The sequence below is a fragment of the Amphiprion ocellaris genome, chromosome 3 (assembly GCF_022539595.1).
Source record: "Amphiprion ocellaris isolate individual 3 ecotype Okinawa chromosome 3, ASM2253959v1, whole genome shotgun sequence".
Taxonomy (NCBI): domain Eukaryota; kingdom Metazoa; phylum Chordata; class Actinopteri; family Pomacentridae; genus Amphiprion; species Amphiprion ocellaris.
In genome coordinates, this window is record NC_072768.1 from 40804357 (window position 1) to 40831592 (window position 27236).

Genomic DNA, 27236 nt, shown 5'->3' on the forward strand with positions numbered 1-27236 from the left:
TTTTATTTTATATGAGACAAATGCTTTCTTTTGTAATGATTAGAATATTCCAATAAATATTCAGCCATAGCTTATAATATGAAATCTTTCTAACTTTTTGTTTTATACTAAACTAAATGACTCAGGAATGTAATTAATTTTGTGAAGTTTTATTCTAAGTAATGAATTTGGGTGTTGTTCTTATTAATTTGTGAATGTATGATTCAGCACTGAGGAAAATTTATTGCTTTTGTTTTCCAAAGCTGGATAAACTTGTATTTTCTGTAACTAACTTCAGCCCTGAACATGTTTTATTCCTGTTAAACACTTGGAAAAGTTCTGTGTAAATAACATTTAATATTATCATTGTTATCATCCACATTTTATTGATTTGTGACCTGTAATGTGAAGCAATCTGAGATTGCTGTTTTTGTGCGTCTAACGTGTAAAATGACGCCGTGAGATGGAGGTTTTACCTGCAGACTCTATCAGAGATTCTAGCTCTTCTAGTTCTACGCTCCAGAACGAGCCCGATCCTGCGCGCATGCGTACATTCTAAAATACGATTTGTACAACGGTCCAGCATCAAAGATGGCGGGAGCTTCCGACCCACTGGAGGACATGCTCTTCACCGAGGTGGACGAGAAGGCGGTCAGCGACCTGGTGGGCTCCCTGGAGTCCCAGCTGGGCGACAGAAACACTCCCGCCGCTTCTTATTCCGACGGGAAACGGGAGGCAGCTGCGGCCGCTGCCGGCCACTTCTCAGGGAAAGTGCGCGATCCGGCGGGGTCCGCGGAGCCGCAACAAGGGCATCCAAAAGCGGGGTTAACCCTGGAATCGGGCGCTAACGAGCCGCTGTCCGGGAAAAGCCTCCCCTCCTCTACCTCCGCTGCCGCCGGGGCCGGGATCTCCCCCGGAGCCAGCCTGCCGGCCGCCGGAGCGGCTCCCCCGGCTGTTTCCCCGGGACCGGGACCCGTAACTTTGAGCACTCAGCCCGCCACCGCCGCTAGCTTCCAGCGGGCGGCTGTCCTGGGTCTCAGCGCGGCTCCCGGCGGCTCGGCGGTGCCAGCGGCGCCCGCGGCGGAGGTCCGGACCTCCTCTCCCGGGGTGCAAAGTTTGAACGGCGGCGCGGTAAAGTTGGTGAACTCGCCCGGGGTCCCTCCACCCGCTCCGCCCGCAGGGGCCGGCTCGGTGATCAGCGGGAACTCCGCTATCATCGCCCCCAGCTTCCCGGTGAGCTCCCCCGCCGTGGCCCTCCAGAGGCTCCCCAGCCCGGCGACCAGCGTGGCCCAGAACGGGGTGGACCCCAAGGCGTCCCCGCTAGTGGCCCCGACCGTCTCCAGCGCTCCGGTCCTGAACCACAGCAGCCCTCTGATGCACACCAAGATGCTGGTTCCGGGTCAGCCCGCCTCCGGGAGCTCCGTGATCCTGACCAGCACCCCCCCACCGGCCGCCCAGTCCCCCATAAGCCAAACCCAGACCGGGACCAGTCCGGCGCCCACCGTCACCCTGGCCAAGCCCACGTTGAACGGGGTGGCCCAGCCTGCGGTGGCCGTGGTCCGGCCGCCCGGCGCTGCGGTGGTGGCTACCTCCATCCCGCAGCAGAGACCCGGGCTGGTGGCCGCCGCCCGGCCAGCGGCCCCCCAGCCGGCCCTGGCTGTCCGACCCCAGCAGCAGACCACCATCCAGCTGCCCCCCGGCTTCACCATGCCTCCAGGTGAGAACACACACACCTGGTGGGTCTCCTACCTGCTGGGTCTCCTACCTGGAGTGTCTTCAGGTGACCCAGCTCCTGCTGACCGGACGGGTCACTTGCAGTTTCTGGTCTCTTTACCAAACTGGTTCTTTCCATGGAGCTGATCAACGAGTCAATCGATCAGCTGATGTATTGATAATCACATTGTAATCAGAGGACTGATGTCTTTATTCATCAGTGATTAGTTCAGCATCAGAACCTTCAGGTTATTGATTAACAGGTTGTTTATCTGAATCTTCACCACTAATCAATAATCTGAACCAAACTGATTGATCGATCAGCAGAAAAGCAGATGATCAGTTTTCTTCCAGTCTTTTGGTTCTGTGTCTGATCGATCAATCAGAGATAGTTTGATAGCTGATAACTGATCAATAAACATGTGGGACACTATCAGTAGATTGTGTCCCCATCATTAGATGGTGTCCTACATGTTTATTGATCCGTTATCAGCTCTCAAACTAATCTCCAACTATTTAGATCATCAAATAATTACTTTCACTAGTTATTTTTTAGTGAAATCAGTCTAAATTCTGTGGTTTCAGCTTCTTCACTGTGAATATTTTGTGGTTTCTTTCCTCTCTGATGGTAAATTTTGAACTAAACCAGACTTCTGAGGAAACTCTGAGAGGTAAAAGAACCAGAAATGAATAAAGTGAGGGACAGAAAGACCAACGAGATGCAGAATTACTGAAAACACACCGAATAAAGCAAAAATACCGACTGAAATCAGGCACCAGATGACCAGAAATTAAGAAAACGGACACAAAAGATCAAAATAAAGTAAAATTCTGCTGGAGAACATGATGTTCTCTTATTTATTCATCACTTATTTGTCTTTTTTCAGACTCAGAATTTTGTCTTTTTTCTGTTTCTCTTCAGAAGTTCACAGGTTCTTCATAGAACTTCCTTATCTGGTATTAGACCCAGATGTTGGGTTCTATTGTCTCTGGTTATGGACAGTAAAGTTCTAAAGAACACACGTTGGTTCTTCTGTGAGAACTTTGATAAAGTCTGGTTGTTTTTGTGCTCTATGAGTCATCAGGTCAATCAGAAACAACAGAACCACAGTAGAACCCAGCAGATATTCAGTTTACTGTCAGATTAAAGTCAATCTTCTCTCTGGAGAACCTCCTCTAACCCGAACGTTCCTCCTCAGGCATGGTTCTGGTCCGGACCGAGGCGGGTCAGCTGGTCATGGTTCCACAGCAGGTTCTGGCTCAGGCCCAGGCCAAGACCCAGCAAGGCCAGACGGTGGCCAATATCAGCCCCAGACCGACGGCGCCCACAGCCGGCGCCACCATCCGGGTCAGCACTGCCACCACGGTAGGTTCTACCCGCCAGGAACCAACCGTCTGCTAGATCAATAATCAATTAATCACCACAAGGACCGTCTGTCCATCAGCACGTCTGTCCATCAGCACGTCTGTCCAACAACACATCTGTCCAACAACACGTCTGTCCATCAACACGTCTGTCCAACAACACGTCTGTCCATCAGCACATCTGTCCAACAACACGTCTGTCCAACAACACGTCTGTCCAACAACACATCTGTCCAACAACACGTATGTCCATCAACACGTCTGTCCATCAGCACATCTGTCCAACAACACGTCTGTCCAACAACACGTCTGTCCATCAACACGTCTGTCCAACAACACGTCTGTCCAACAACACGTCTGTCCAACAACACATCTGTCCAACAACACGTCTGTCCATCAAAGCTGAACTATTTTACTTGTCCAACGGTCTGATCGATCAGTAATCAGTTAATCTCCACCAGTAAACAGTGAAGTTAAAGTGGTTCCAGAACTTCCTCCGTCTGGTTGGAGGTCTTTGACCTGCTGCATCAGTTATTAGAACTTTAATCACATATATTATTTATCAGTTCATCCAGTAGACTACAGAGTGTATATGGAACAGCTCATCCCATTTTCTGTTTCTAATTTTTAGTTCCTTCTTTAAAGTTTTCAGGGAAATTAAATATTATGAAGGTAAAAATAAAATGTGACTTTTTTCATTCACAATTTTTACTTTTTCTTGATTTCTTTTCTTTCTAACTTAATATATTCTCATATTTTGGGGAGTTTTTCAGAAAATTTCAACATCTTAACTCAATAATTTTTGGGTTAAAATGTTAACTTTTTGTCGTGTTTTGATTTTTTGATCTTTTTTGTTGTCGTTGGTCCAGGTGAGCTACCTGGTTTTCAGATGAACACATTCAAACCGTTGATATGGACCGTGACGCGTTCAGGGAGCATCTGTAACCTGAAGCGTCTGTTGTTAAGCTGATGGGATAATTTCAGTCTGATTTAGATGCAGAACATTAGCAGGAACATGTCTCAGCTTAAAATGAAAGCAGAACTCTAAGTCCAATAAGATGATGTTGTCTTTAGATCAGTGGATAGCTGTGATGTCAGAACTGATCCTAGTTCAGTTAATTAGTGATCAGCTGATCTCTGTGGAGTCTGGCTGTTGGCTGACCTGCTGCTGGGTTCTGTTTTCCCTCTCTGTTGTCTGCAGGCTCCTGGAGCTCAGACCGTCCGCCTGGCATCCCCCACTCAGCCCAGAATGGTTCAGTCCCCCGCCACCACCACCGTACAGGTGAGTCTACCTGGACATGAGCTGAATATTTAACCTCGTTAGTAGCTGCAGTAATGTGATGTCATAACTGTTCATGTGTGTGATGTATTTCCTGTCAGAAGACACTCGCCGTGGCGCCCGGTGCCGCCGCCGTGTCGGTAAAGATGGCGCCGCAGAGAACTCCGACCGTCATCACGGCTGGTGGGACGACCGGCGCGAAACCGACCGGCGTCCAGTCGTCCCCCATGACCAGCACCACCCCCTCCACCACCGCCTCACCCGCTGCCAGAGTCTCCGTGGTGTCACAGGTCAGTAACACGCATGTTCAACAACACGTCTGTTCAATGACACGTCTGTCCATCGACATGCCTGTCCATCGACACCTCTGTCCGTCAACATGCCTTACCGTCGACACGCCTGTCCGTCGGCATACCTGTCCATCGACACGTCTGTCCAACGACACGTCTGTTCAACGGCACGTCTGTCCATCGGCACGTCTGTCCATCGACACGTCTGTCCTACAACACGTCTGTCCATCGACACGTCTGTTCAACGACACGTCTGTCCATCGACACGTCTGTCCTACAACACGTCTGTCCATCGACACGTCTGTTCAACGACACGTCTGTCCATCGACACGTCTGTCCTACAACACGTCTGTCCATCGACACGTCTGTTCAACGACACGTCTGTCCATCGACAGTCGGTCCAACATGTCTGTCCAACAACGTCTGTCCAACAACACGCTCTGACTACAGCTGCATGTTATTAACGTGTTCGTTTCGTTGCAGGAAATGCAGGAAAACGTGAAGAAATGCAAGAACTTCCTGGCGACGCTCATCAAGCTGGCGTCTCACAACTCTCCCTCCCCAGATACCTCCAAGAATGTGAAGGCCCTGGTCCAGGACCTGCTCGTAAGTCCTGCTGCAGCTGAGTGTTCATCTGCTCAGGTTCCTGTGTTCATGTATGTTCCTGTGTTCATGTATGTTCCTGTGTTCATGTGTGTTCAGGATGCAAAGATTGAGCCTGAGGAGTTCACCACTCGGCTGCAGGCTGAGCTGAAGTCCTCCCCACAGCCCTACCTCATCCCCTTCCTCAAGGTACCACCATAGTACTACCTGCAGTACTGTGACTACTGCAGTACTGCAGTATTGTGACTACTGTCAGTACTGCAGTATTCTAACTGTCCAGTGTAAGGTCCTTCCTGATTGGTTCTGGTTCCGTCCATAGAAAAGCCTTCCCGCTCTGCGTCAGTCGTTGCTTAGCAGCCAACAGTCTCTGATGACCGCACCCCCCACCACCTCAGCCCCTCCCCTGGCTGCCCCCGCATCCGTTACCACTGGCGCCACCATCAGACCAAGGCTTCCGATTGGATCAACCAGTGCGACCGTCAGGCTGAACACACCCATTAACACGGCAGCTCTGGTAGGAACAGAAGTAATAACATTAGCTATATGATGATGGTGAGGGTGATGATGATGATGAGGATGGTGGTGGTGGTGGTGGTGGTGGTGGTGGTGGTGGTGGTGGTGATGATGGTGGTGGTGGTGATGATGAGGATGATGGTGGTGGTGGTAATGATGAGGATGAGGAGGATGATGATGATGGTGGTGGTGGTGATGATGATGATGATGGCGATAAGGGTGGTGGTGGTGGTGCTGATGATGGTGATGATTATGATGATCGTGGTGGGGATGGTGATGATGGCGATGGTGGTGATGATGATGGTGATGATGGCGATGGTGGTGATGATGATGGTGGTGGTGGTGTTGATGATGATGATGATGGTGATAAAGATGATGGTGGTGGTGATGATGATGATGATGGTGGTGGTGGTGATGATGGTGGTGATGATGGTGGTGGTGGTGGTGGTGATGATGATGATGGTGGTGGTGGTGATGATGGTGGTGATGATGGTGGTGGTGGTGGTGATGATGATGGTGGTGGTGGTGATGGTGATGATTATGATGGTGGTGATGATGATGGTGACGATTATGATGATCGTGGTGGGGATGATGATGATGGTGGGGATGATGATGATGGTGGTGATGATGATGGTGATGATTATGATGATCGTGGTGGGGATGATGATGATGGTGGTGATGATGATGGTGATGATTATGATGATCGTGGTGGGGATGATGATGATGGTGGTGATGATTATGATGGTGGTGGTGATAATGATGATGGTGGTGATGATGATGGTGGTGGTGGTGGTGATGCTGATGATGATGATGATGCTGCTGCTGCTGCTGCTGATGATGATGATGATGATAATGATGGCGATGATGATGATGGTGATGTTTCGCTAATGATGAAGATGTCTCCTCCAGGTGGGTCGTCCAGGTGTTCAGACTCGGTCTCCTGTGGTCATCAGTCAGACGTTCAGACCTGCAGGTGAGTCCAGCCGATCAACTAACTTATTTAACATTAACAGGAGCTTTGTAGTGGAGCACGTGTTTACCTGTCACACAGGTGTTTACCTGTCAGACAGGTGTTTCTGTGTTGATGTAAAGCTGCTCAGGTAGAGGCTCAGACTTTATTTAATTTCTAATTGACCAACCTGAAGGTCAGAACATGAGGAGCTGGACGTCCTCGTCTCTCTGAGCTGCAGGTGTCTGAGCTCACCAGAGTTCACAGGTACAAACTTCTCTGATCTGAACCACCAGGCGGCAGCACGAGCTCTACAGGTGTGTTTTCTGCTTCAGGTACACTCATACGAGGACCCACAACCATCGCCGGCAAAACTCCTGTGAACCTGACAGCACAAGCCAATCAGAAGAAGCTGAGCGACCCAGGGGGCGGGACTTTCAGGTGAGTTTGATGAGCACAAAAACACAAGAAAACAGAAATCACCCTGCAGATGAAAGAGTCTGCAGACACATAACGGCACGAAATATCCACAAAAATACACAAAACAGCCACAAAAACATGCAAAACAACACGAAGACACATAACAATCTGAAAGTGTTTTATCATCCTAATTTTTGTGTCTTTTTCTGGACTTCTGTAAACGGCTCAGGTCTTTAAATGTCTGTCCTCGGGGTTCATCTCATAACAATAATAATCTATAATCAATAATTCAAACTGCTGCTCATTCAATACATAAAGTCACTGAAATAAAGTGTTCAGTCATTAAATGTATTTATTCTATAACCAGTCCGGTCAGTGAATCTACAGCAGGTTAGATTGTAGTTACCAGTTTAACCAGTTAATCATCCTGAGGACCAGTTAGTGGTAGACTGTAGTTCCCAGGTTGACCAGCAGGGTGCTGAGTCAGTTTTAGATCAGGAAGTTCATGTGATGTGTAATCATGTAATACCTGATCAGATGATGAACCTGTTTCCTCTTCCTCACCTGCAGAGACGATGATGACATCAACGATGTGGCGTCGATGGCTGGCGTCAACCTGAACGAGGAGAACGCTCGTATCCTAGCAACCAGCTCGGAGCTCGTCGGAACCAAGATCCGATCCTGCAAAGACGAATCATTCCTGCCCACCGGATTGCTGCACCGCCGCATCCTCGACACAGGTACATCTGTCACCTGGACAGGTACGTCTGTTATACCTGGACAGGTGACTTGTTGGCTTTAGATAAAATCTTTTAATGTTATAAACTGGCTGAAGTTATTCTTCTGTGGTTTCTCTGACCTGAGCTCAGTGAAGATCAGATGAACTGACTGATCCTCAGCAGGGAGTTTAAATGGAAGAACCCTTGATCCAAACGCTAGATCTGTACCTGAGGAGGTGGATGAAGGACCAGGATGGTCATCAGCTGTTGGAGAGCCAACGTTCTACCAGAGATGTTCATTTCTATGTCCAGTTGTTGGGTTTTATGGGAGCAGACATTGGGAGTTCTATAGATCAGTCCTCACACTGACAATGTTTAGCAGAATTCTGTGTTATTGAGGTGCGTCGGCTCAGAACCGTCCTGCTGACGCTGTGTTTTCTGGTCTTCAGCTAAGAAGTTGGGTGTCACCGAGGTTCCTCTGGAGGTGGTGAACTTCGTCTCCCACGCCACCCAGTCCAGACTCCGCTCGCTGCTGGAGAGAGTTTCAGCCGTGGCTCAGCACCGCACCGACGGAGGGAAGGTGAGGAACTATAAGAACGCCTGGTCCTGGTTCTGGTCTTGATCTTGGATGGGTTAAATCTTCCAGATAACATCTCATGTTCAGCCTCATCTGAAGCTTCTCTTAGAAAAGTCTTCATTCAGAGAGATTTACCGGCTGGATTTCATCTGTTAAACAAACTGTGACGTTAGAGTGAATGCAGACGAGTCGATGTTTAACCGGGATCTGAGTTTATTTATGGAATAACAGAGTTTGATCTGAGTTTATTTATGGAATAACAGAGTTTAATCTGAGTTTATTTTATGGAATAACAGTTTGATCTGAGTTTATTTTATGGAATAACAGAGTTTGATCTGAGTTTATGGAATAACAGAGTTTAATCTGAGTTTATTTATAGAAAAACATAGTTTAATCTGAATTAGGAATAACAGAGTTCCTCAGAAACACATAGTAATAATAATAATAATAATGGATTAGATTTACATAGAACGTTTTTAAACGTCTCTTTCTGCTGATTCACAGCAAATTTTACTCAGAATGTCTGAAAGAGTTCCAGGAAGTCCAACTGAGTTGTGATGAGGAGGAAAATGTTAGCAGATGTTTTAATGCTGATCAGAAGATCTTATCTATATATCTATATATACCAATGTAACCCAATAGTAACCTGATAATAGCCTAATAATAACCTAATGGTACCCTAATAATAACCTGATAATAACCTAATGATAACCTTATAATAACAACCTAATAATAACCTAATAACAATCTAATGATAACCTAATGACAGTCATGATAACAACCTAATGATAACCTAATGACAACCTCATGATAATAACCTAATGATAACCTAATAATAACTGGATAATAACCTTATGATAACCTAATGATAACAACCTAACCCATAACCTAATGATAACCTAATAATAACCTAATGATAGCAACCTAATGATAATCTAATGATAACAACCTAATAATAACAACCTGATAATAACCTAATGACAACCTAATAGTAACTTAATGATAACAACCTAATGATAACCTAATGATAACAACCTAATGACAACCTAATGCTAACATAATAATAATCTAATGATAACCTAATAATAACAACCTAATAAAAACCTAATGACAACCTAATGACAACCTAATAACAACCTAATGATAACCTAATAATAACAACCTAATAACCTAATGATAACAACCTAATGATAACCTAATAATAACCTAATGATAATAACCTAATAATAACCTAATGATAACCTAATAATAACCTAATGATAACCTAATAATAACAACCTAATAATAACCTAATAATAACAACCTAATGGTAACCTAATAATAACATGATAACAACCTAATTATAACCTAATGATAATCTAATAATAATCTAATTATAACCTAATAATGACAACCTAATAATAACCTAATGACAACCTAATAATAACCTAATGATAACAACCTAATGAGAACCTAATGACAACCTAATAACAACCCAATGATAACCTAATAATACCTAATGATAATAACCTAATGATAACCTAATAACTTAATAATAATAACCTAATGATAACCTAATAATAAACTAATGATAACAACCTAATAATAACCTAATGATAACAACCTAATAATAACCTAATGATAACAACCTAATAATAACTTAATAATAACAACCTAATAATAACCTAATGATAACCTAATGATAACTTAATGATAACAACCTAATGATAACTTAATGATAACAACCTAATGATAACTTAATAACAACCTAATCATAACCTAATGATAACAACCTAATAATAACCTAATGGTAATAACCTAATGATAACCTAATAATAACCTGATGATAACAACCTAATGACAACCTAATAATAACCTAATGATAACAACCTAATAATAACTTAATGCTAACCTAATAATAACCTAATAATCCTCTAACTCTGACCTTGGTGTTTCCAGGATGAAGAACTTCATGAGCAGACGTCAGACGTTCGTTCTCAGCTTCGTTTCTTCGAACAGCTGGAGAGGATGGAGAAGCAGAGGAAGGATGAGCAGGAGAGAGAGATGCTGCTGAAGGCTGCCAAGGTGACGAGAACACCTCACTTACTATAAATATTACTAATACTAAAAATATTGCTATTACTGTAAATATTACTGTAGTTATGTCTGAAGGATGTTTCTGTTAAATGAACCTTTATCGTGTTTATCTCCATGGAGAGTTTCCTGGTGAATAAAATCCAGTTTCAGCTGAAAGTTGTTTAATCTGATGTTTGTGTTTTTCCTCAGAGTCGCGCCAGACAGGAAGATCCTGAACAGGCCCGTCTGAAGCAGAAAGCTAAAGAGGTAGGAGGAGCTGCAGCTGGTCTGGAGGCGTTAGGGATGGAGACTTGTGTGTGTCTGTCGGTGTCTGTGTGTGTCTGTGTGTGTCTGTGTGTGTGTGTCTGTGTGTGTCTGTGTGTGTCTGTGTGTGTCTGTGCATGTGTGTGTGTGTGTGTGCGTCTGTGTGTGTGTCTGTCTGTCTGTGTGTGTGTGTCTGTGTGTGTGTCTGAGTGTGTGTGTGTGTGTGTCTGTGTGTGTGTGTGTCTGTGTGTGTGTGTGTGTGTGTCTGTGTGTGTGTGTCTGTGTGTGTGTCTGTCTGTCTGTCTGTGTGTCTGTGTGTGTCTGTCTGTGTGTGTCTGTCTGTCTGTGTGTCTGTGTGTGTGTGTGTGTGTGTGTGTGTGTGTGTGTGTCTCATCTTTCATGTCTAATTAACTTTAATTCGTGTTAATGAGACACTGTGTTGCTTCACATCATGTCAGCTGTCAACACACACACACACACACACACACACACACTCACACGCAGACACACACACACACAGAAACTCTCTCTGACCTTCCAGTCATCTCAGACTAATAATTTTGGTGACCTGCAGTTCCTCTTCCTGTTGTAGCTCCACCCCCTACAGGTGCAGATAGCTCTGCCCCTACAGGTTCAGGTAGCTCCGCCCACCAGCCGCTGATGGTTCTGTTTGTTCTCCAGATGCAGCAGCAGGAACTGGCTCAGATGCGACAGCGAGACGCCAACCTCACGGCTCTGGCCGCCATCGGACCTCGAAAGAAACGTAAACTGGACTCACCTGGAGCCTCGAGTGGAAACGAGGTGAGAGAGGATCTATACCACCTTAACTAGTAGGTTACCTTAACTAGTAGGACCACCTTAACTAGTGGGGCCACCTTAAGTAGTAGGACCACCTTAACTAGTAGGTCACTTTAACTAGTAGGTTACCTTAACTAGTAGGTTACCTTAAGTAGTAGGACCACCTTAAGTAGTAGGACCACCTTAACTATTAGGTCACCTTAGCTATTAGGTCACCTTAACTATTAGGTTACCTTAACTAGTAGGACCACCTTAACTAGTAGGTCACTTTAACTAGTAGGTCACCTTAACTAGTAGGTTACCTTAACTAGTAGGATCACCTTAACTAGTAGGTCACCTTAACTAGTAGGGCCACCTTAACTAATGGGACCACCTTAACTAGTAGGACCACATTAACTAGTAGGTCACCTTAACTAGTAGGACCACCTTAACTAGGGTCACCTTAACTAGTAGGACCACCTTAACTAGTAGGTCACCTTAACTAGTAAGACCACCTTAACTAGTAGGTTACCTTAACTAGTAGGGCCACCTTAACTAGTAGGTCACATTAACTAGTAGGGCCACCTTAACTAGTGGGGCCACCTTAACTAGTAGGTTAGTATAACCAGCAGGTTATAACCTGGTTAGTCCTACAGTCATATAACGACCTGCTCACCTGCTGTTTTGTGTTTGTGGTGTTTGTGTGTCTAATTGTGTGTCTTTCATGAACTTTTATTTCTGTTTGTGTTCCTCGGTTTGTGTTCATTTTGTGTTTGTTTGTGTTTGGTTCTTGTCTCTCTGCTCTATTTGTGTCCTTTATGGTCTGTTGTGTCTCTGTTGTGTGTCTCTGTTGTTGTGTGTCCGTTGTGTTGTGTGTCTGTGTTCATTTTCTTCACTTTTCTTGGACTCTTTGTGTCTCTATGCAGCTGACGTTGTGTTGTGTGTTGTGTATTTAGTGTGTTGTAGTGTGTTGTGTATTTAGTGTGTTGCGTATTTAGTGTGTTGTGTATGTAGTGTGTTGTGTATTTAATGTGTTGTTGAAGTGTGTTGTGTATGTAGTGTGTTATGTATGTAGTGTGTTGTAGTGCGTTGTGTTGTAATGTGTTGAAGTGTGTTGTGTATTTAGTGTGTTGTAGTGTGTTGTGTATGTGGTGTGTTGTAGTGTGTTGTAGTGTGTTGTGTTGTAGGAGCTGTCTTGTGTAACCCTATCACAAGACACTGACTGAAGAACCGGACTGTAGACGGAAGTTTGGTTCCTCTGTCTGGTTCTGTTTGGACCTTCAGACTCAATCTGTTTCTTTGAACCAACATGGGTCCATGTGGAACCATTCAGCTGCTCCACCTGGTTCTGACTGGTTCTGACCCAACAACAGAGGCTCCACCCAAAGTGCTGTGTTTCCTCAGCTGCAGCTGAGGAACCGGGCTGTTAGAACCAGACCTTTAGAACCAAACTGTTCTATTACTGTATTGTACTTGATAGTATTTTAATGTCTTTTATTTAATATTCATTTGTTCCGTCCTGCTAACGCTACGTCTCCTTATACCATGTTATTGTTTTATTATTTTGTTATATTGTAGTTTATACTATATTATTGTTTTATATTATTTTGATGTATTTTATTTAATATTAATTTATCTTTTATTGTTTAATATTTTTCCTGCTAACGCTCCGTCTCGCCTCCAGGTGGCGTCCGGTTCCGGCCCTTCCTCCTCGGTTCCAGCGTCTTCGTCCCGGCAGCAGGTCCGTCAGCGGATCACTCGGGTCAACCTCAGGGACTTCATCTTCTGCCTGGAGCAGGACCGCGGCACGGCACGTTCTCTGATGCTCTACAAGGCTCTGCTCAAATGACCCGCCTCTCCTGCAGAACCTTCACGTCACCTCCAGAACATCACGGAACCTTCAGCTGCAGCCGCTCCAGGAGCATCATTCAACGTTCTGGAGCTCTGAGGTTCTCTGCTGGTCCGTCTGAGGAGAAGGGACTGAAGGGGAACAAGCAGGATGATGCCGAGAACGTATAGCGGACATGTGGTGAATGTATGGAGAACATGTGGAAAATGTGTGGGGAACATGTTTAGAACGTTTGGAGAATTATAGAGAACGTATGGAGAACATGTGGGGAACATGTGGCGAACGTATGGAGAATGTATTGAGAATATATGGAGAACATGTAGAGAACGTGTGGAGAACATGTAGAACAGGTGATGGTGCTCCTCAGTGTCCTGCTGCAGGTTCCGTGCAGCTGATCTGGACTCTGCTGTACCTGAACAGATGCCTTCAATCTCTGTCTGGTTCTGTCTGGTTCCGTCTGGCTGCTCAGTTTGGGTTCTGCTCAGATCACTTTAGTGACGATGGTCATCATGGACTCCATGTGTTTAGTGTCGATGTTCTACTGGAACCTTCCAGTGGAATCTTTCTGCTGAGAGTCTCTGGTTCTGATCCTGTCGGTTCTGTTTGGTTCTGATCCGGTTGGTTGTGATCGGTTCTTGCAACACGTCAGTTCCGTCATTGATCCGTCTTTTAGCGGTTCTGGTCCAGAATGATCTGTTTCCACATTTTGAACTGATTTTAATGTGAAACTTTTATTCTTGAATCATTTAAATAAAAATAAGTTTTTAAATCACAAACTGAATATTTTCTAAACCAGACTGTTGATCAGATTATTATTATCTGATTATTGATCATCAGATCTGCTGGTTTCAACTAAAACCATGAAAATCTTTCTAAACTCAGAAACAGGACTTTTATTGAACTCATCATGAAGTTTCATTATTGATCGATCTTCTCTGACGTCGTCTAATCAGCTGATCAATGATCTGCAGCTCGTTGATCTCCAGGTTTAAACATCTAAACCTTCAGACTCTCAGCAGACGTTCCTCTGAGGAGGTTCTGTTCTCAGACCGGAGCTGGATCTCCCACAGAACTCACTCAGGCCTCGTTCCTCTTCATCACCTTCATCCTCATCATGGTCGACTTCATGATGGTCCTCAGCTGGAAGGTTCTGTCTCCTCTGGTCTTCACCTGGAAGGTTCTTAACGCTTTAATGTTTAGTTTGTGTCATCTGTAGCTGCAGCGCTCTGAACATCTGTCCTCAGCTCGGGGAAGGACTGGGTTTTTGCGACTATTTATATTTCCTACATTCTGTATTCGATCCTGATGATGAATTTTACAGCCGTTTGTACCTTTGCAGAAAAATGAAATAAAGAAAAGTGACGAAGAAGCTTTTTGGAGTTTTTACTGAGACCTGATCTGTGAAAAAAAAAAACAAACATTCAATGTACAGATTTATCAAAAGATTAAATTACATTTAAAAAACGATCTGAGGGTCACTGCAGAGAAGATCCACTGAAGAACCAGCTGGTTCTCCATCTACAGCAGCTTTAGAACGTTCTGATACATCCCATAATACTGGTGTAGAAAATAAACAGAAACCAGGTTCAGGGTTCAGACTGAGACACCTGGATGGATTTAAACTGATTTCGGGTCAGTTTTTACCAGAACTCAGATGTTTCTCCTCCTAAATGTCATGGTTCTATCAGCTGGACTGATGAAATTCTGAAAAAGTCCATTAAAAAGTGATAAATCTGGACCCACCTCTATGGACTTCAAGGACCTGGAATGTTCTAAGTGAGACTAAACTTAAAGACTGGAAGCAGGAAAGGAGAACGTCCCCTGGAGAAAGTTCTAGAGTAGACATACCAACAACTGTACAGTTGAGTCGAGAAGTAGACGAAAGTTCTAGAGTGCAATGTTCAAAGTGAGACTACACTTAAAGACTGGAAGCAAGAAAGGAGAACGTCCCCTGGAGAAAGTTCTAAAGTCTACTTTAGAACTTTCTCCAGTTGTCGGTAGGTCTACTCTAGAACTTTCTCCAGTTGTCGGTAGGTCTACTCTAGAACTTTCTCCAGTTGTCGGTAGGTCTACTCTAGAACTTTCTCCAGGGGACGTTCTCCTCTATGGACTTCAAGGACCTGGAACTCTGGAGATATTCCCAGTATGAAGGTAGAATTGTGATCATTGATTAAGTTACTGGAGATGAAGAACCAGATGTTCTGAGGTCACTGGAGGCTCTGGTTGGTTCTTCATGGAATGATCCTTACAGTTGTTCACAGACGATCACTAATATTTACACACTGCACCTGAGATTTACACTGAGCCCCCGAGACCTGCAGCTGGTCACCTGGTGGTCACCTGGCCAGGTGTTCAGTCCAGAGGTTCCTGTTTGATCCGGATCGGGGTCCTGCTGAGGGACCTGCTGGGCTGCAGGTCTCTACTCAGAATGTATTCACTGAACTGAGACGAGTCAACGCCGCCGCCGCAGGACGCCTTGATGAGGAACCCCTTCTGGAAGAGACGCTCCAGGACCTGCAGGGACAGGAGGACAGGTGAGGACAGGAGGACAGGTGAGGACAGGTGAGCTGTTTGTTCTCAGTGAGTCATTGCTGAATGTTCCATGCGGTTCTTCCAGTTTTTCTTCCAGATTTTTTCTCCTAGAGATCAACTGCTAGAACCTCATTGGTCCAAATGTTGTGATGATGCTGCTCATGTCAGGCATCCTATTGGCTGTTGGTCCAGCAGAGATTTTCTACACAGATTTCTATAAACTTGCAGTATTTTTGCCTCATATTGCAGTACTTTATCCTTGTATTGCAGTACTTTTTCCTGATATTACAGTACTTTTTGCCCAGTATTACAGTATTTTTTCCCAGTATTGCAGTACTGGTGTACTACTCTCAGACTGACCTGTACTGAGTTGAGCCTGCAGTACCCGTTGAGGGGAAACCGGATCACGTGGGTCGGGTCCTGGTTCCAGCCGGCGTTCACAGAGTTGCACATGACGTCTCCGGTCTCGGGGAAGACCTCCTCGATCAGAACCTTCTCCCCGCTCAGAGCGATCCTCTCCCCCAGGTCCGGACTCACCCGGACCACCAGAACCTCGCAGGGCGCCGCCCGCCTCGCCTCCCGCTCCGCCTGCCAGCGCTCCAGCTCCCGGACCATCGGGGTGAGCTGGTAGAACCGGGCCTCCTCATACAGCTGGGGGAAGTCCTGAGGAAAGTACTCAGTTAGTATGGAGGTACTCGGATACACAGGGTAGAAGTACTCAGTTACTATGAAAGTACTCAGATACACAGGGAGAAGTTATAAGAAGTGATATTGGGTAGAAGTACTCTGATGTGCAGGTAGAAACACTGTAAAGTAGCTGCAAACACTAAACAAGCTAACAGACGCTTACTGTAGCTAATAGAAACTAACAGACACTAATAGAAGCTAACAGAAGCTAACTGTGGCTAATAGAAGCTAACAGACGCTAATAGAAGCTAATTGTAGCTAACAGAAGCTAATAGAAGCAAACAGAAGCTAACAGGCAGAAGCTTCCTGCTGCGTCTCTTCCTCCTCCTGCAGATGTTTAAAAAAGAGACACACACACACTTCATTTATGAAAACACAGCGCCTCCAGTCATTCATTAACAGAATAAATTAAATCCAGTTTCTGTGAATCTGTGGAACCATCCTGGTCTCCTGCAGTTCTCCTGAAGCTCTGAAGTTCTCCTGGAGGGTTCTAACCTGGTTCTATGGACGGTTCTACTCTGGTTCTCCAGGAGGGTTCTAACCTGGTTCTCCTGGATGACTTTAACCTGGTTCTCCAAGATAGTTCTAACCTGGTTCTCCAGGATGGTTCTAACCTGGTTCTATGGATGGTTCTAACCTGGTTCTCCAGGATGGTTCTAACCTGGTTCTTCAGGATGGTTCTAACCTGGTTCTCCAGGATGACTGCTCTGGTTCTCCAGGATGGTTCTACTCCGGTTCTCCAGGATGGTTCTAACCTGGTTCTATGGATGGTTCTAACCTGGTTCTCAAGGATGGTTCTAACCTGGTTCTCCAGGATGGTTCTAATCTGGTTCTATGGATGGTTCTAACCTGGTTCTCAAGGATGGTTCTAACCTGGTTCTCCTGGATGGTTCTACTCTGGTTCTCCAGGAGGGTTGTAACCTGGTTCTCTAGGATAGTTCTAACCCAGTTCTCCTGGATGTCTTTAACCTGGTTCTCCAAGATAGTTCTAACCTGGTTCTCCAGGAGGATTCAAACCTGGTTCTCCAGGATGGTTCTAACCTGTTTCTATGGATGGTTCTAACCTGGTTCTATGGATGGTTCTACTCTGGTTCTCCAGCAGACCAACCTGGAAGTCTTCAGGCAGCAGCAGCTTGCAGGTTCTCAGGAAGCTGAGGATGAACCTGAAGATGTCTCCGTCTCTGTCAATGAAGTAGTGCTGCTTCAGACTGTCCAGAACGATGGGCTCAGAACCGCTGAACAGTCGGCCGATCCTGGAGACAGAACATCAGAACATGAGAACATGTGGAAACAGCAGCTGAGGGTCCATCCTGTGAACGTTTCTCGAAAAGGCTGCTTTAAAGCTACGTTCTTTCATGGGTTATTTTGGGTTCTCCTGGTCTGTTTCATTTTTCTTCTGGTTCTATTTCAGACCAGAAGAACCTGAGGAGTTCCTCACTCCATCTTCTGCTCAGATCAAACTGGATCAGCTGGACTTCATTCAGTTTTATGTAAACAACAAAACAAAGAGCATCAATACGGATGTTTACTGAATGTAATGAGTCTCTTTACTGTTTAACTGAGATTTAAATATTCATGAATCAGTTCGTTATCAGATAATAAACTCCAACTGTTCAATCATTGATTCACTTCAGAGACCAGAACACAGAAAACAACCGACAGGGACCTAGCCCCTATGTTAGCCTGAACAAGCTAACATTAGCTTTACAAGATAAGATTAGCCACCGTGTTAACCTAAATGAGGTCATCTTAGCTGCTACATTAACTTCAATACAATAACGTAAGCCTAAACAAGGTTTCATTCGTCACTACGTTAGCCTAAACAAAATAATGTCAGCCGCTAGGTTAGCCTAAAGAAGGTTTAATTAGATGTTATGCTAGCCTAAAAAAGATAATGCTAGTCGTTAGGATAGCATTAACAAAATAATGTTACCTGTTACTATTAGCCTAAACAGGAAGACGTTAGCTGCTACTGTTAGCCTAACCAGGAAGATGTTAGCTGCTACTGCTAGCCTAACCAGGAGGATGTTAGCTGTTACTATTAGCCTAACCAGAAACTCACCTGGACTCGGGGAACTTGGTGAGCGTGGCCAGGCTGCTGGTGTACATGGTTCCTCCCACGTCGATGTGCACCGGGGCGTTAGCCTTGGTCAGCTGGGCAGGTGAGGGGATTCCCTGAGGGCTGACAGGTGAGACAGGTGAGCGGCTCACAGACATCCTGGACAAGCTCCGCCCCTCCTGTCAGGTAACCACAGGTGACAGCAGGTCAGAACACATGAAGCGGACTGAAGCTAAATGACTAGCTAGCCTGTAGCGCCCCCTGCTGAGCAGCGCAGAGGTTCCTTCAGTCACTAGCTGTAGATGAGAGTTAATGTGTTCCTGAAGCTGCAGAGATCCATGAAGATCCATGAAGATCCAGGAACAGGTTCTCAGATGTTCCGTTTCATCTGCAAGTGGAGAGAACCAGAGAACCACTGTAGCGGTTCTCATCAGGTTTTTATTTTCTGTTCTTCTCAGTGAGAAGATTTTCTGGTTTCTGTCCTCTGACAGTAAACTGAACATCTGAGGAAACACCAATCCAAACAGCTGATCGATCGATTGATTCGACTAATTGATCAATTGATCCAGAAAATAACCAACAGACGGTGAAACTGTTCGTTAGCTTCAGCTCCTTTTATTAACCCTGTAAAACCCACTGTTGCAAAAATACATGTTTTATTTTTTCTATTCGTGTAGTTTCTCATTCATCCAGGTCATGGTTATCCAAAGTTGTTTAAATCAATCCAACTGGACTTTAAGAAGGTTCCTTGAAGACGTTTCACCTCTCATCCAAGAGGCGAAACGTCTTCAAGGAACCTTCTTAAAGTCCAGTTGGATTGATTTAAACAACTTTGGCTATTGTTTTCTATTTTATATATATATATATATATATATATATATATATATATATATATATATATATATATATATATATATATATATATATATATATGGATAGATAGATAGATAGATAGATAGATAGATAGATAGATAGATAGATAGATAGATAGATAGATAGATAGATATAGATATATATGTAAATGTTATTTTTTCTCATAAATATACAATGTTTTTATTATTATTATTATTATTATTATTATTATCATTATTATTATTATTTATCTTTTATTTTACTTTAGTTTTATTGCTACTTTTTCTATATTTGGTGGTTCTTTATATATATATACATACATACATACATACATACATACATACATACATACATATATATATATATATACATACATACATACATACATATATATATATATATATATAAAACGATTGTTTATAGCTTTTGTTTAATTTTATTTTAGAGATCATCTGTTTACCAAATATTCAGTGTACAGTCAAATATGAAATTTATGTTTAATTGTTTTTTGTTGGTTAAACCTTATTATTATTATTATTATTATTATTATTATTATTATTATTATTATTATTATTATTATTATTATTATTATTATTATTATTATTATGTGGCGATAACAGAAGCAGCTTCATGAATATGTTTCCTGATTGGTTCTTCAGAGCAGCTGGAGGCTGATCAGCGGCTCTGGAGCATAAAAGGTGAACAGGAGGCCTCAGACCAGATCAGCCCGGAGACGGAGCTCTGCCCTGGGGCACCGCCGGCAGCCACAGCCCCTCTGTCTGGAGCTGTCTGTCTCTATCTGTCTGTCTGTCTGTAGCTGTCTGTCTCTCTGTCTCTGTTAACACCAGCAGCTGATTTGTTCTACTGATCTATTTGTTCTACTGATCTATTTGTTCTACTGATCTATTTGTTCTATTGATCTATTTGTTCTGTTGATCCCCTATTCATTAACATATTTTACATATTTCCTCTTCTCTCATTTCTTCGTGTTTGATTTTAACTTAAACACTTGAAAATGATCCACTGATCCCAGTGGAGAAGCTGCTCTCGCTTGGAAAACGCCTCACGCCAGATTCCATTACGAAATGTCAACATTTTACGTGTCCTTGCTAATCAACACACGCCGAGCCGTTTGATCCCGTCTGAACGTGATTTCTCAACAAAGAGCGACCTTCTGGTGAATTCGGGAAGCAAAGAGCCACTAAAGTACCACAATGAGCTGGAATAATCTCAGAGGTCGGTCCCGGCCGCCCGCAGCGATGCATTAGTCGGTAAAAACGGCAGAACAGGTGGGCTAACAGGAAAAGTTGGGGTTTTATTGAAAAATGTGCTGTTTTGAATAATTTGGTGTTTGCCGAATTTAGCACTGTGTCGTTTTATTTACAGAAAATGTCAAATTTTTATGTCCATGTTATGTTTATTTCTGATGCCAGCAAAATGTTAAAGCCGGCGTTCTTTGAATGGAGTTTGGCGCTACGTTCAGACCGGAGCGTCGAAGCTCGTCGAGCCCCGGAGATTGTTTGAATTATCGAGTTTTCAGGTTTAAACTGTAAACCGTCATCAAAGGCGCACCTGTCCGGACTCTTACCTGAGAGGACACCGACAGAGAAGACATGGAAGCGGCGTATGTGAGCTCGGTCCCCCGCTGCTGATCTCCGGGTCGCGGCTGCTTCTCCTCCGCGGTGAAAGAGCGTCTGAGGCGGATCGACAGAGAGGCGGAGGCTGAGCGGGGGCCCGGGGCCCTCGGATCCCCCGGGGCCAGATTAGGTTCCAGGCGGCGGTTGGTTCTCTTCTGTCGCCCCGACTCGTCCGTGAGCCGCGGAGAGCTGCGGATCCTCCAGCCTCCGACCCGCAGCAGAACCGCGGCACGATGTGGAGTCCGACCCCCGGCCTCGGTGCCGCTGAGCTCCGGGCTTCAGGAGCCGCCTGCGGCCACATGCGCCATTTCAATTACCGCTGGAAGAGCGGAGCGCCGGGAGGCGGAATCACAGCCGCTTTACTGCCCTCATGTCCGTCCTCAGAGCAGCCGCCTCCCCGCTCTGCTGCCACCAGAACCGGGACTCGGCCGGCGTTCGGTCCTCAGCGGGTCAACGGGAACCATCCTGCAGAGTAACGGAGTACGTTTGCTCCAGACTGTACCCGAGTATCTCTCTGAGGATTATTATTATTATTATTATTATTTTGTATTTTTATTCTGAACTGCTTTTAATACACATAACGAACTTGTTTTTATGATGCTCCTCTAAGTCAGTGTTTCTCAAATAGTGGGGCGCGCCCCCCTGGGGGGCACAGAGGCATGTCAGGGGGGGCGCGGGCGACTGGGAGGAAAAGGTCCTTCAACACGGAACTAATTAGCTGAACTATTGTTTTAACGTCGGCCTGTTTTTCGCGGCGTACAACAATACTGAAATTGTGCTGGCCCCATAGACTGTATATGCCATAGATATAAATAATAATAATAATAATGATCTTCTGTATATATCTATGGTACATGCACTGGCCGTTCAGACTCCGAAGTACAGACTCCAGAGAACGGGAGAACGCATCGTTAATGTGCAGTCGGAACACCAGCGTACTTGATCACGTCACGTACTCGGCTCATCTCCTCCGATTATTTTTACCAGCAATGTCAAACATACGGCCTGTGGGCCAAAACCGGCCCACCAGACGGTCCATTTCGGCCCGCGGGACGATTTATGATAAAAATTACAACAACATTAACTGTAAATTTGTAAAGCTGTAAATTTAAAATAATTTCTAGAACGTGACAAGTTGTTCTGATCATGAAGTAAAATACTAGATTGTTCAGTTGCAGATACCTGTGACTGAATGTTTTGTGTTTTTGTAGATAAACTGTTATCTGGCAGTTACAATGCATGTGTAAATGATGAACTGAGGCATAATAGGCTACTGTTGAAACTGAACTTGTTTTCCTTAAGAAATTTCAGGTTCATAATATTTTGTAAAAAGATAGTTCATTAAATGTGAACATTTTCAGAATGTACTTTTTTGAACTAAAACAAAGGGGAAAAGTTGGAGTTGTGGTTATTTATAGGTTATTATGCTGTGATTTTACTGGTGGGGCCCACTGGAGATCAGATTGGATTTATGTGGTCCCTGGACTAAAATGAGTTTGACACCCCTGATCTTTACTGTGAAAAACAACAAAATGGAATCAGATAAAATAACACAGCCCTGCATATTCATGTTTTCACAGTTTTTTATATATATATATCTATATATATATCTATATATCTATATATATATATATATATCTATATATATATATATATATATATATATATATATATATATATATATATATATATATATATATATATATATATATATATATATACACACACGCACACACAAAGTTATTGAGGGGGCACGAAAGTTTTTTGTCCTCCAAAGGGGGGCCCGACAGAAAAAATTTGAGAACCACTGCTCTAAGTTAATGTTTGCTGATGTTGTATGGAAAGTGTCTGAGTGTTTTGAAAAGCGCTATACAAATAAAATGTATTATTATTATTTATTATTATTATTATTATTATTATTATTATTATTATTATTATTATTATTATTTATTAGAGCTCAGATTAAACTGCTGCTGGTCATTTCTGTTTCTGGTTATTCACTAGAACTCACTGGTTCCGATCTGTGGGCGAAAACTGATAAAAATATTAATAAATAAAACTTCTACCTTAACCGTCCTGTTGTCCTCATTTACGGACACCAAAAAATATTGTTTCCTTGTCTGAAAAAATTCCAAAAATTCAGCAAAAAATTCCCCAAATTTCTGAAAATTTGCAAAGCCTTCAGGAAGAAAATTCCGATAATTCCCTAAAAATTTTTTGTTAAAAAAATCCCCCAAATTTGGCAAGAAAATTCTTGTAAATATTTTCCAAAAAAATTGCAAAAATCTTCCCAAAAAAATCCTAAAAAATATCGAAAGTGATTCGATATATATCAGTAAAATTTCTAATATTTTCTTTAGGAACATTCAGAAAAAAATATCCAGTGAATTTCACTGGATTTTGGTTGATTTTTGTGTAAATGTTGGTACTATGGTACTATGACTCCTTCTAGACCTCCTGATTAGTGGTACTATGACTCCTCAGATGTTTCTCTTCCTCTGTTCAGTTCTTTTCCATGTGGAGCCATGATGCAGACATAGATAGACCCAGTCCATAGGTCCAGGACTGAGAAGGTTCTGCTGTTCTCATCTCATTTAGAACCATGTTCATCAGTCAGACTGACTGGAATCACAGCTGGACTCTGGTTCTCTGAGGTTCTATGTTGAGGCTGAACTTTTAATCTTGTCATATAGTCTAGAGTTTTTGTCTTTGTTGTTTTTCTTGTTCAGCAGAGGAAATACTCTGTTACTCTACTGAGCAGTAATCTGATTACTATGAGGTTCTGGTTAGGTGGGTACTGCCAGGACTGTTCTCACTCCGGTTCTACTGGAGCTGAGCTCAGCCTCCTCTGGACACACCGCTAGCAGCTAGCTATTCCTGGTCTTTGTGCTAAGCTAAGCGAACTAGCTGCTACATGCTACATCCTGACCTTCCTGATGAAGCAGTGGCTGATGGGAAACTGATGTCTATGTAATTAGCAGCTCATTGGAGGACTCTTCCTCCAATCAGAGAGCAGAGCCAGCTGCTGCCTCAGACTGCATGTGAATGATCCAACCAGCAGGAGGCGCTGCAGCTCCTCTCCATCTCCTCTCCATCTTCTCCTCATCTCCTCTCCATCTCCTCCTCATCTCCTCTCCATCTCCTCTCCATCTCCTCTCCATCTCCTCTCCATCTTCTCTTCATCTCCTCTCCATCTCCTCTCCATCTCCTCTTCATCTCCTCTCCATCTCCTCTCCATCTTCTCTCCATCTTCTCCTCATCTCCTCTCCATCTCCTCTCCATCTCCTCTCCATCTGCTCTCCATCTCCACTCCATCTCCTCTCCATCTTCTCTCCATCTTCTCCTCATCTCCTCTCCATCTCCTCTCCATCTCCTCTCCATCTTCTCTCCATCTCCTCTCCATCTTCTCTCCATCTTCTCCTCATCTCCTCTCCATCTCCTCTCCATCTCCTCTCCATCTTCTCTCCATCTCCTCTCCATCTTCTCTCCATCTTCTCCTCATCTCCTCTCCATCTCCTCTCCATCTTCTCTCCATCTTCTCCTCATCTCCTCTCCATCTCCTCTCCATCTCCTCTCCATCTTCTCTCCATCTCCTCTTCATCTCCTCTCCATCGCCTCCTCATCTCCTCTCCATCTCCTCTTCATCTCCTCTACATCTCCTCTTCATCTCCTCTCCATCTCCTCTCCATCTCCTCCTCATCTCCTCTCCATCGGCTCTTCATCTCCTCTCCATCTCCTCTTCATCTCCTCTCCATCTTCTCCTCATCTCCTCTCCATCTCCTCTTCATCTCCTCTCCATCTCCTCTTCATCTCCTCTTCATCTCCTCTCCATCTCCTCTCCATCTCCTCCTCATCTCCTCTCCATCTCCTCTCCATCTCCTCTCCATCTTCTCCAGCCTGCAGTGGCTGTAATTAGTGTTCACAGTTTAGAGATTTAAATATCTGCTAAACACGCCTCAGGACAGACGCTGCAGCAAGGAGGAGGAGGAAGAGCACAAATAATGTTCACATTGGAGCATCAGCTGACTAGAACACTAGAACATTAGAACATCAGCTGACGAGAACACTAGAACATTAGAACATCAGGTGACTAGAACACTAGAACATTAGAACATCAACTGACTAGAACACTAGAACATTAGAACATCAACTGACTAGAACAATAGAACATTAGAACATCAGCTGACTAGAACATTAGAATGTTAGAACATCAGCTGACTAGAACACTAGAACATCAGCTGATGAGAACACTAGAAAATTAGAACATCAGCTGACGAGAACACTAGAATATTAGAACATCAGGTGACTAGAACATCAGAACATCAGCTGACAAGAAAACTAGAACATTAGAACATCAGGTGACTAGAACACTAGAACATTAGAACATCAGCTGACTAGAACATTAGAACGTTAGAACATCAGCTGACTAGAACACTAGAACATCAGCTGACTAGAACACTAGAACATTAGAACATCAGCTGACGAGAACACTAGAATATTAGAACATCAGGTGACTATAACATTAGAACATCAGCTGACGAGAACACTAGAACATTAAGTGACTAGAACACTAGAACATTAGAACATCAGCTGACTAGAACTTTAGAACGTTAGAACATCAGCTGACTTGAACATTAGAACATCAGCTGACTAGAATACTAGAACATCAGCTGACTAGAACACTAGAACATTAGAACATCAGCCAACTAGAATACTAGAACATCAGCTGAGTAGAACACTAGAACATCACCTGACTAGAACGTTAGAACATCAGCTGACTAGAACACTAGAACATTAGAACATCAGCTGACTAGAACACTGGAACATCAGCTGAGTAGAACACTAGAACATCAGCTGACTAGAACATTAGAACGTTACAACATCAGCTGACTAGAACACTAGAACATCAGTTGACTAGAACACTAGAACGTTAGAACATCAGCTGACTAGAACATTACAACGGTACAACATCAGCTGACTAGAACGTTAGAACATCAGCTGACTAGAACATTAGAACATCAGCTGACTAGAACATTAGAACGTTAGAACATCAGCTGACTGGAACATTAGAACATCAGCTGACTAGAACGTTAGAGTGTTAGAACATCAGCTGACTAGAATGTTAGAACATCAGCTGACTAGAACACTAGAACATTAGAACATCAGCCGACTAGAACACTGGAACATAAGCTGAGTAGAACACTAGAACATCAGCTGACTAGAACATTATAACATCAGCTGACTAGAACATTAGAACTTTAGAACATCAGCTGACTAGAAAATTAGAACGTTAGAACATCAGCTGACTAGAACATTAGAACATCAGCTGACTAGAAAATTAGAACGTTAGAACATCAGCTGACTAGAACATTAGAACATCAGCTGACTAGAACATTAGAACGTTAGAACATCAGCTGACTAGAACATTAGAACATCAGCTGACTAGAACATTAGAACGTTAGAACATCAGCTGACTAGAACACTCCAGGTTTGATGATGATCAGATTTTAAAATAATCAAAGACGTGAGAACATTTATTCTGGTACTATGTTGTGGTTCTTTTACTGCAGTAAACAATCATCAGGTTCAGATGAAACTCCTTCCAGAGCTTTTGACCAAACCTCACGATCTTCATCAGCTGCTGCAGGTCCACCAGGGGCCCGTTTCACGAAGCAGGTTTAGTGAAAACTCTGAGTTTGTTAACCCTGAAATGAGGGAAACTCAGAGTTTTCTATCTCAGAGTAGATCAACTCAGAGTTCAGGGTTAAACTCAGAGTTTGTTGAACCTGCTTCGTGAAACGGACCCCTGGTCCTGCAGAGAGACACCAACACCAACATCTCTGAAGGACTTCCATCTCATGGAAACATCATTTCACAGCTACGTTTCAGGAAATGATTTAGTTTTCTGAAAACAGTTGGTAGAGTTACCAACACTGACTGAGCTGCTGAATATTCTTCATCCAAGACAAAAACAACACAAACAAAATGACACAATGACAATACTGATCCCATGGAGAGAAAAGGCCTTCTGGAGGAACATTCTGTGGTCAGATGGAACAAAAACTGAAGGTGAGGCCTTTAACCCCATGAACACCAAACCTACCATCAAGCATGGAG

General features: G+C 43.8%; 2 protein-coding genes across 5 annotated transcripts; one reads left to right on the plus strand and one right to left on the minus strand.

Annotated features, from left to right (window-relative positions):
• The first annotated feature begins 533 nt into the window (after positions 1 to 533).
• On the plus strand, positions 534 to 14721 carry LOC111578293 (transcription initiation factor TFIID subunit 4-like). Of its 2 annotated transcripts, none has more exons than XM_023284963.3 (15): positions 534 to 1696; positions 2892 to 3058; positions 4259 to 4339; positions 4441 to 4626; positions 5110 to 5232; positions 5329 to 5418; positions 5549 to 5743; positions 6652 to 6715; positions 7027 to 7132; positions 7682 to 7851; positions 8280 to 8410; positions 10346 to 10471; positions 10673 to 10729; positions 11408 to 11527; positions 13188 to 14721. In XM_023284963.3, exons 1-15 carry the CDS (start codon positions 571 to 573, stop codon positions 13350 to 13352), a joined length of 2907 nt encoding a protein of 968 aa, XP_023140731.1. In that variant the 5' UTR covers positions 534 to 570; the 3' UTR covers positions 13353 to 14721. The 2 variants fall into 2 exon arrangements, with proteins under 2 accessions (XP_023140731.1, XP_023140729.1); XM_023284961.3 differs by having other exon boundaries at positions 535 to 1696; positions 4438 to 4626.
• A 1-nt stretch (position 14722) lies between these two features.
• LOC111578294 (BTB/POZ domain-containing protein kctd15-like) lies at positions 14723 to 21712 on the minus strand. 3 transcript variants are annotated; one of them, XR_002746979.3, is made up of 6 exons: positions 21071 to 21712; positions 18634 to 18753; positions 17680 to 17824; positions 16245 to 16547; positions 15641 to 15866; positions 14723 to 14750 (listed from the first exon to the last, which is right to left on the minus strand). XR_002746979.3 is itself a non-coding variant. In XM_023284964.3 (5 exons), exons 1-5 carry the CDS (start codon positions 21418 to 21420, stop codon positions 15705 to 15707), a joined length of 1080 nt encoding a protein of 359 aa, XP_023140732.1. In that variant the 5' UTR covers positions 21421 to 21711; the 3' UTR covers positions 14723 to 15704. The 3 variants fall into 3 exon arrangements, 2 of the variants coding, with proteins under 2 accessions (XP_023140732.1, XP_023140734.1); XM_023284964.3 differs by having other exon boundaries at positions 14723 to 15866; positions 21071 to 21711; XM_023284966.3 differs by having other exon boundaries at positions 14723 to 15866; positions 18634 to 18809; positions 21071 to 21241.
• Between the last annotated feature and the right edge of the window lie 5524 nt (positions 21713 to 27236).

What these genes read in the sequence shown, in the direction of transcription:
- LOC111578293 (XM_023284961.3), top strand. Translation starts at nt 571, where the DNA reads ATGGCGGGAGCTTCCGACCCACTGGAGGACATGCTCTTCACCGAGGTG. An exon ending in CCGCCGCATCCTCGACACAG is followed by an intron (nt 7,852 to 8,279) that starts GTACATCTGTCA and finishes TCTGGTCTTCAG; the next exon opens with CTAAGAAGTTGGGTGTCACC. An exon ending in TGCTGCTGAAGGCTGCCAAG is followed by an intron (nt 10,472 to 10,672) that starts GTGACGAGAACA and finishes GTTTTTCCTCAG; the next exon opens with AGTCGCGCCAGACAGGAAGA.
- LOC111578294 (XM_023284964.3), bottom strand. Translation starts at nt 21,420, where the DNA reads ATGTGGCCGCAGGCGGCTCCTGAAGCCCGGAGCTCAGCGGCACCGAGG. An exon ending in CTCTGTCGGTGTCCTCTCAG is followed by an intron (nt 18,754 to 21,070) that starts GTAAGAGTCCGG and finishes CTCACCTGTCAG; the next exon opens with CCCTCAGGGAATCCCCTCAC. An exon ending in ACCAAGTTCCCCGAGTCCAG is followed by an intron (nt 17,825 to 18,633) that starts GTGAGTTTCTGG and finishes TTCTGTCTCCAG; the next exon opens with GATCGGCCGACTGTTCAGCG.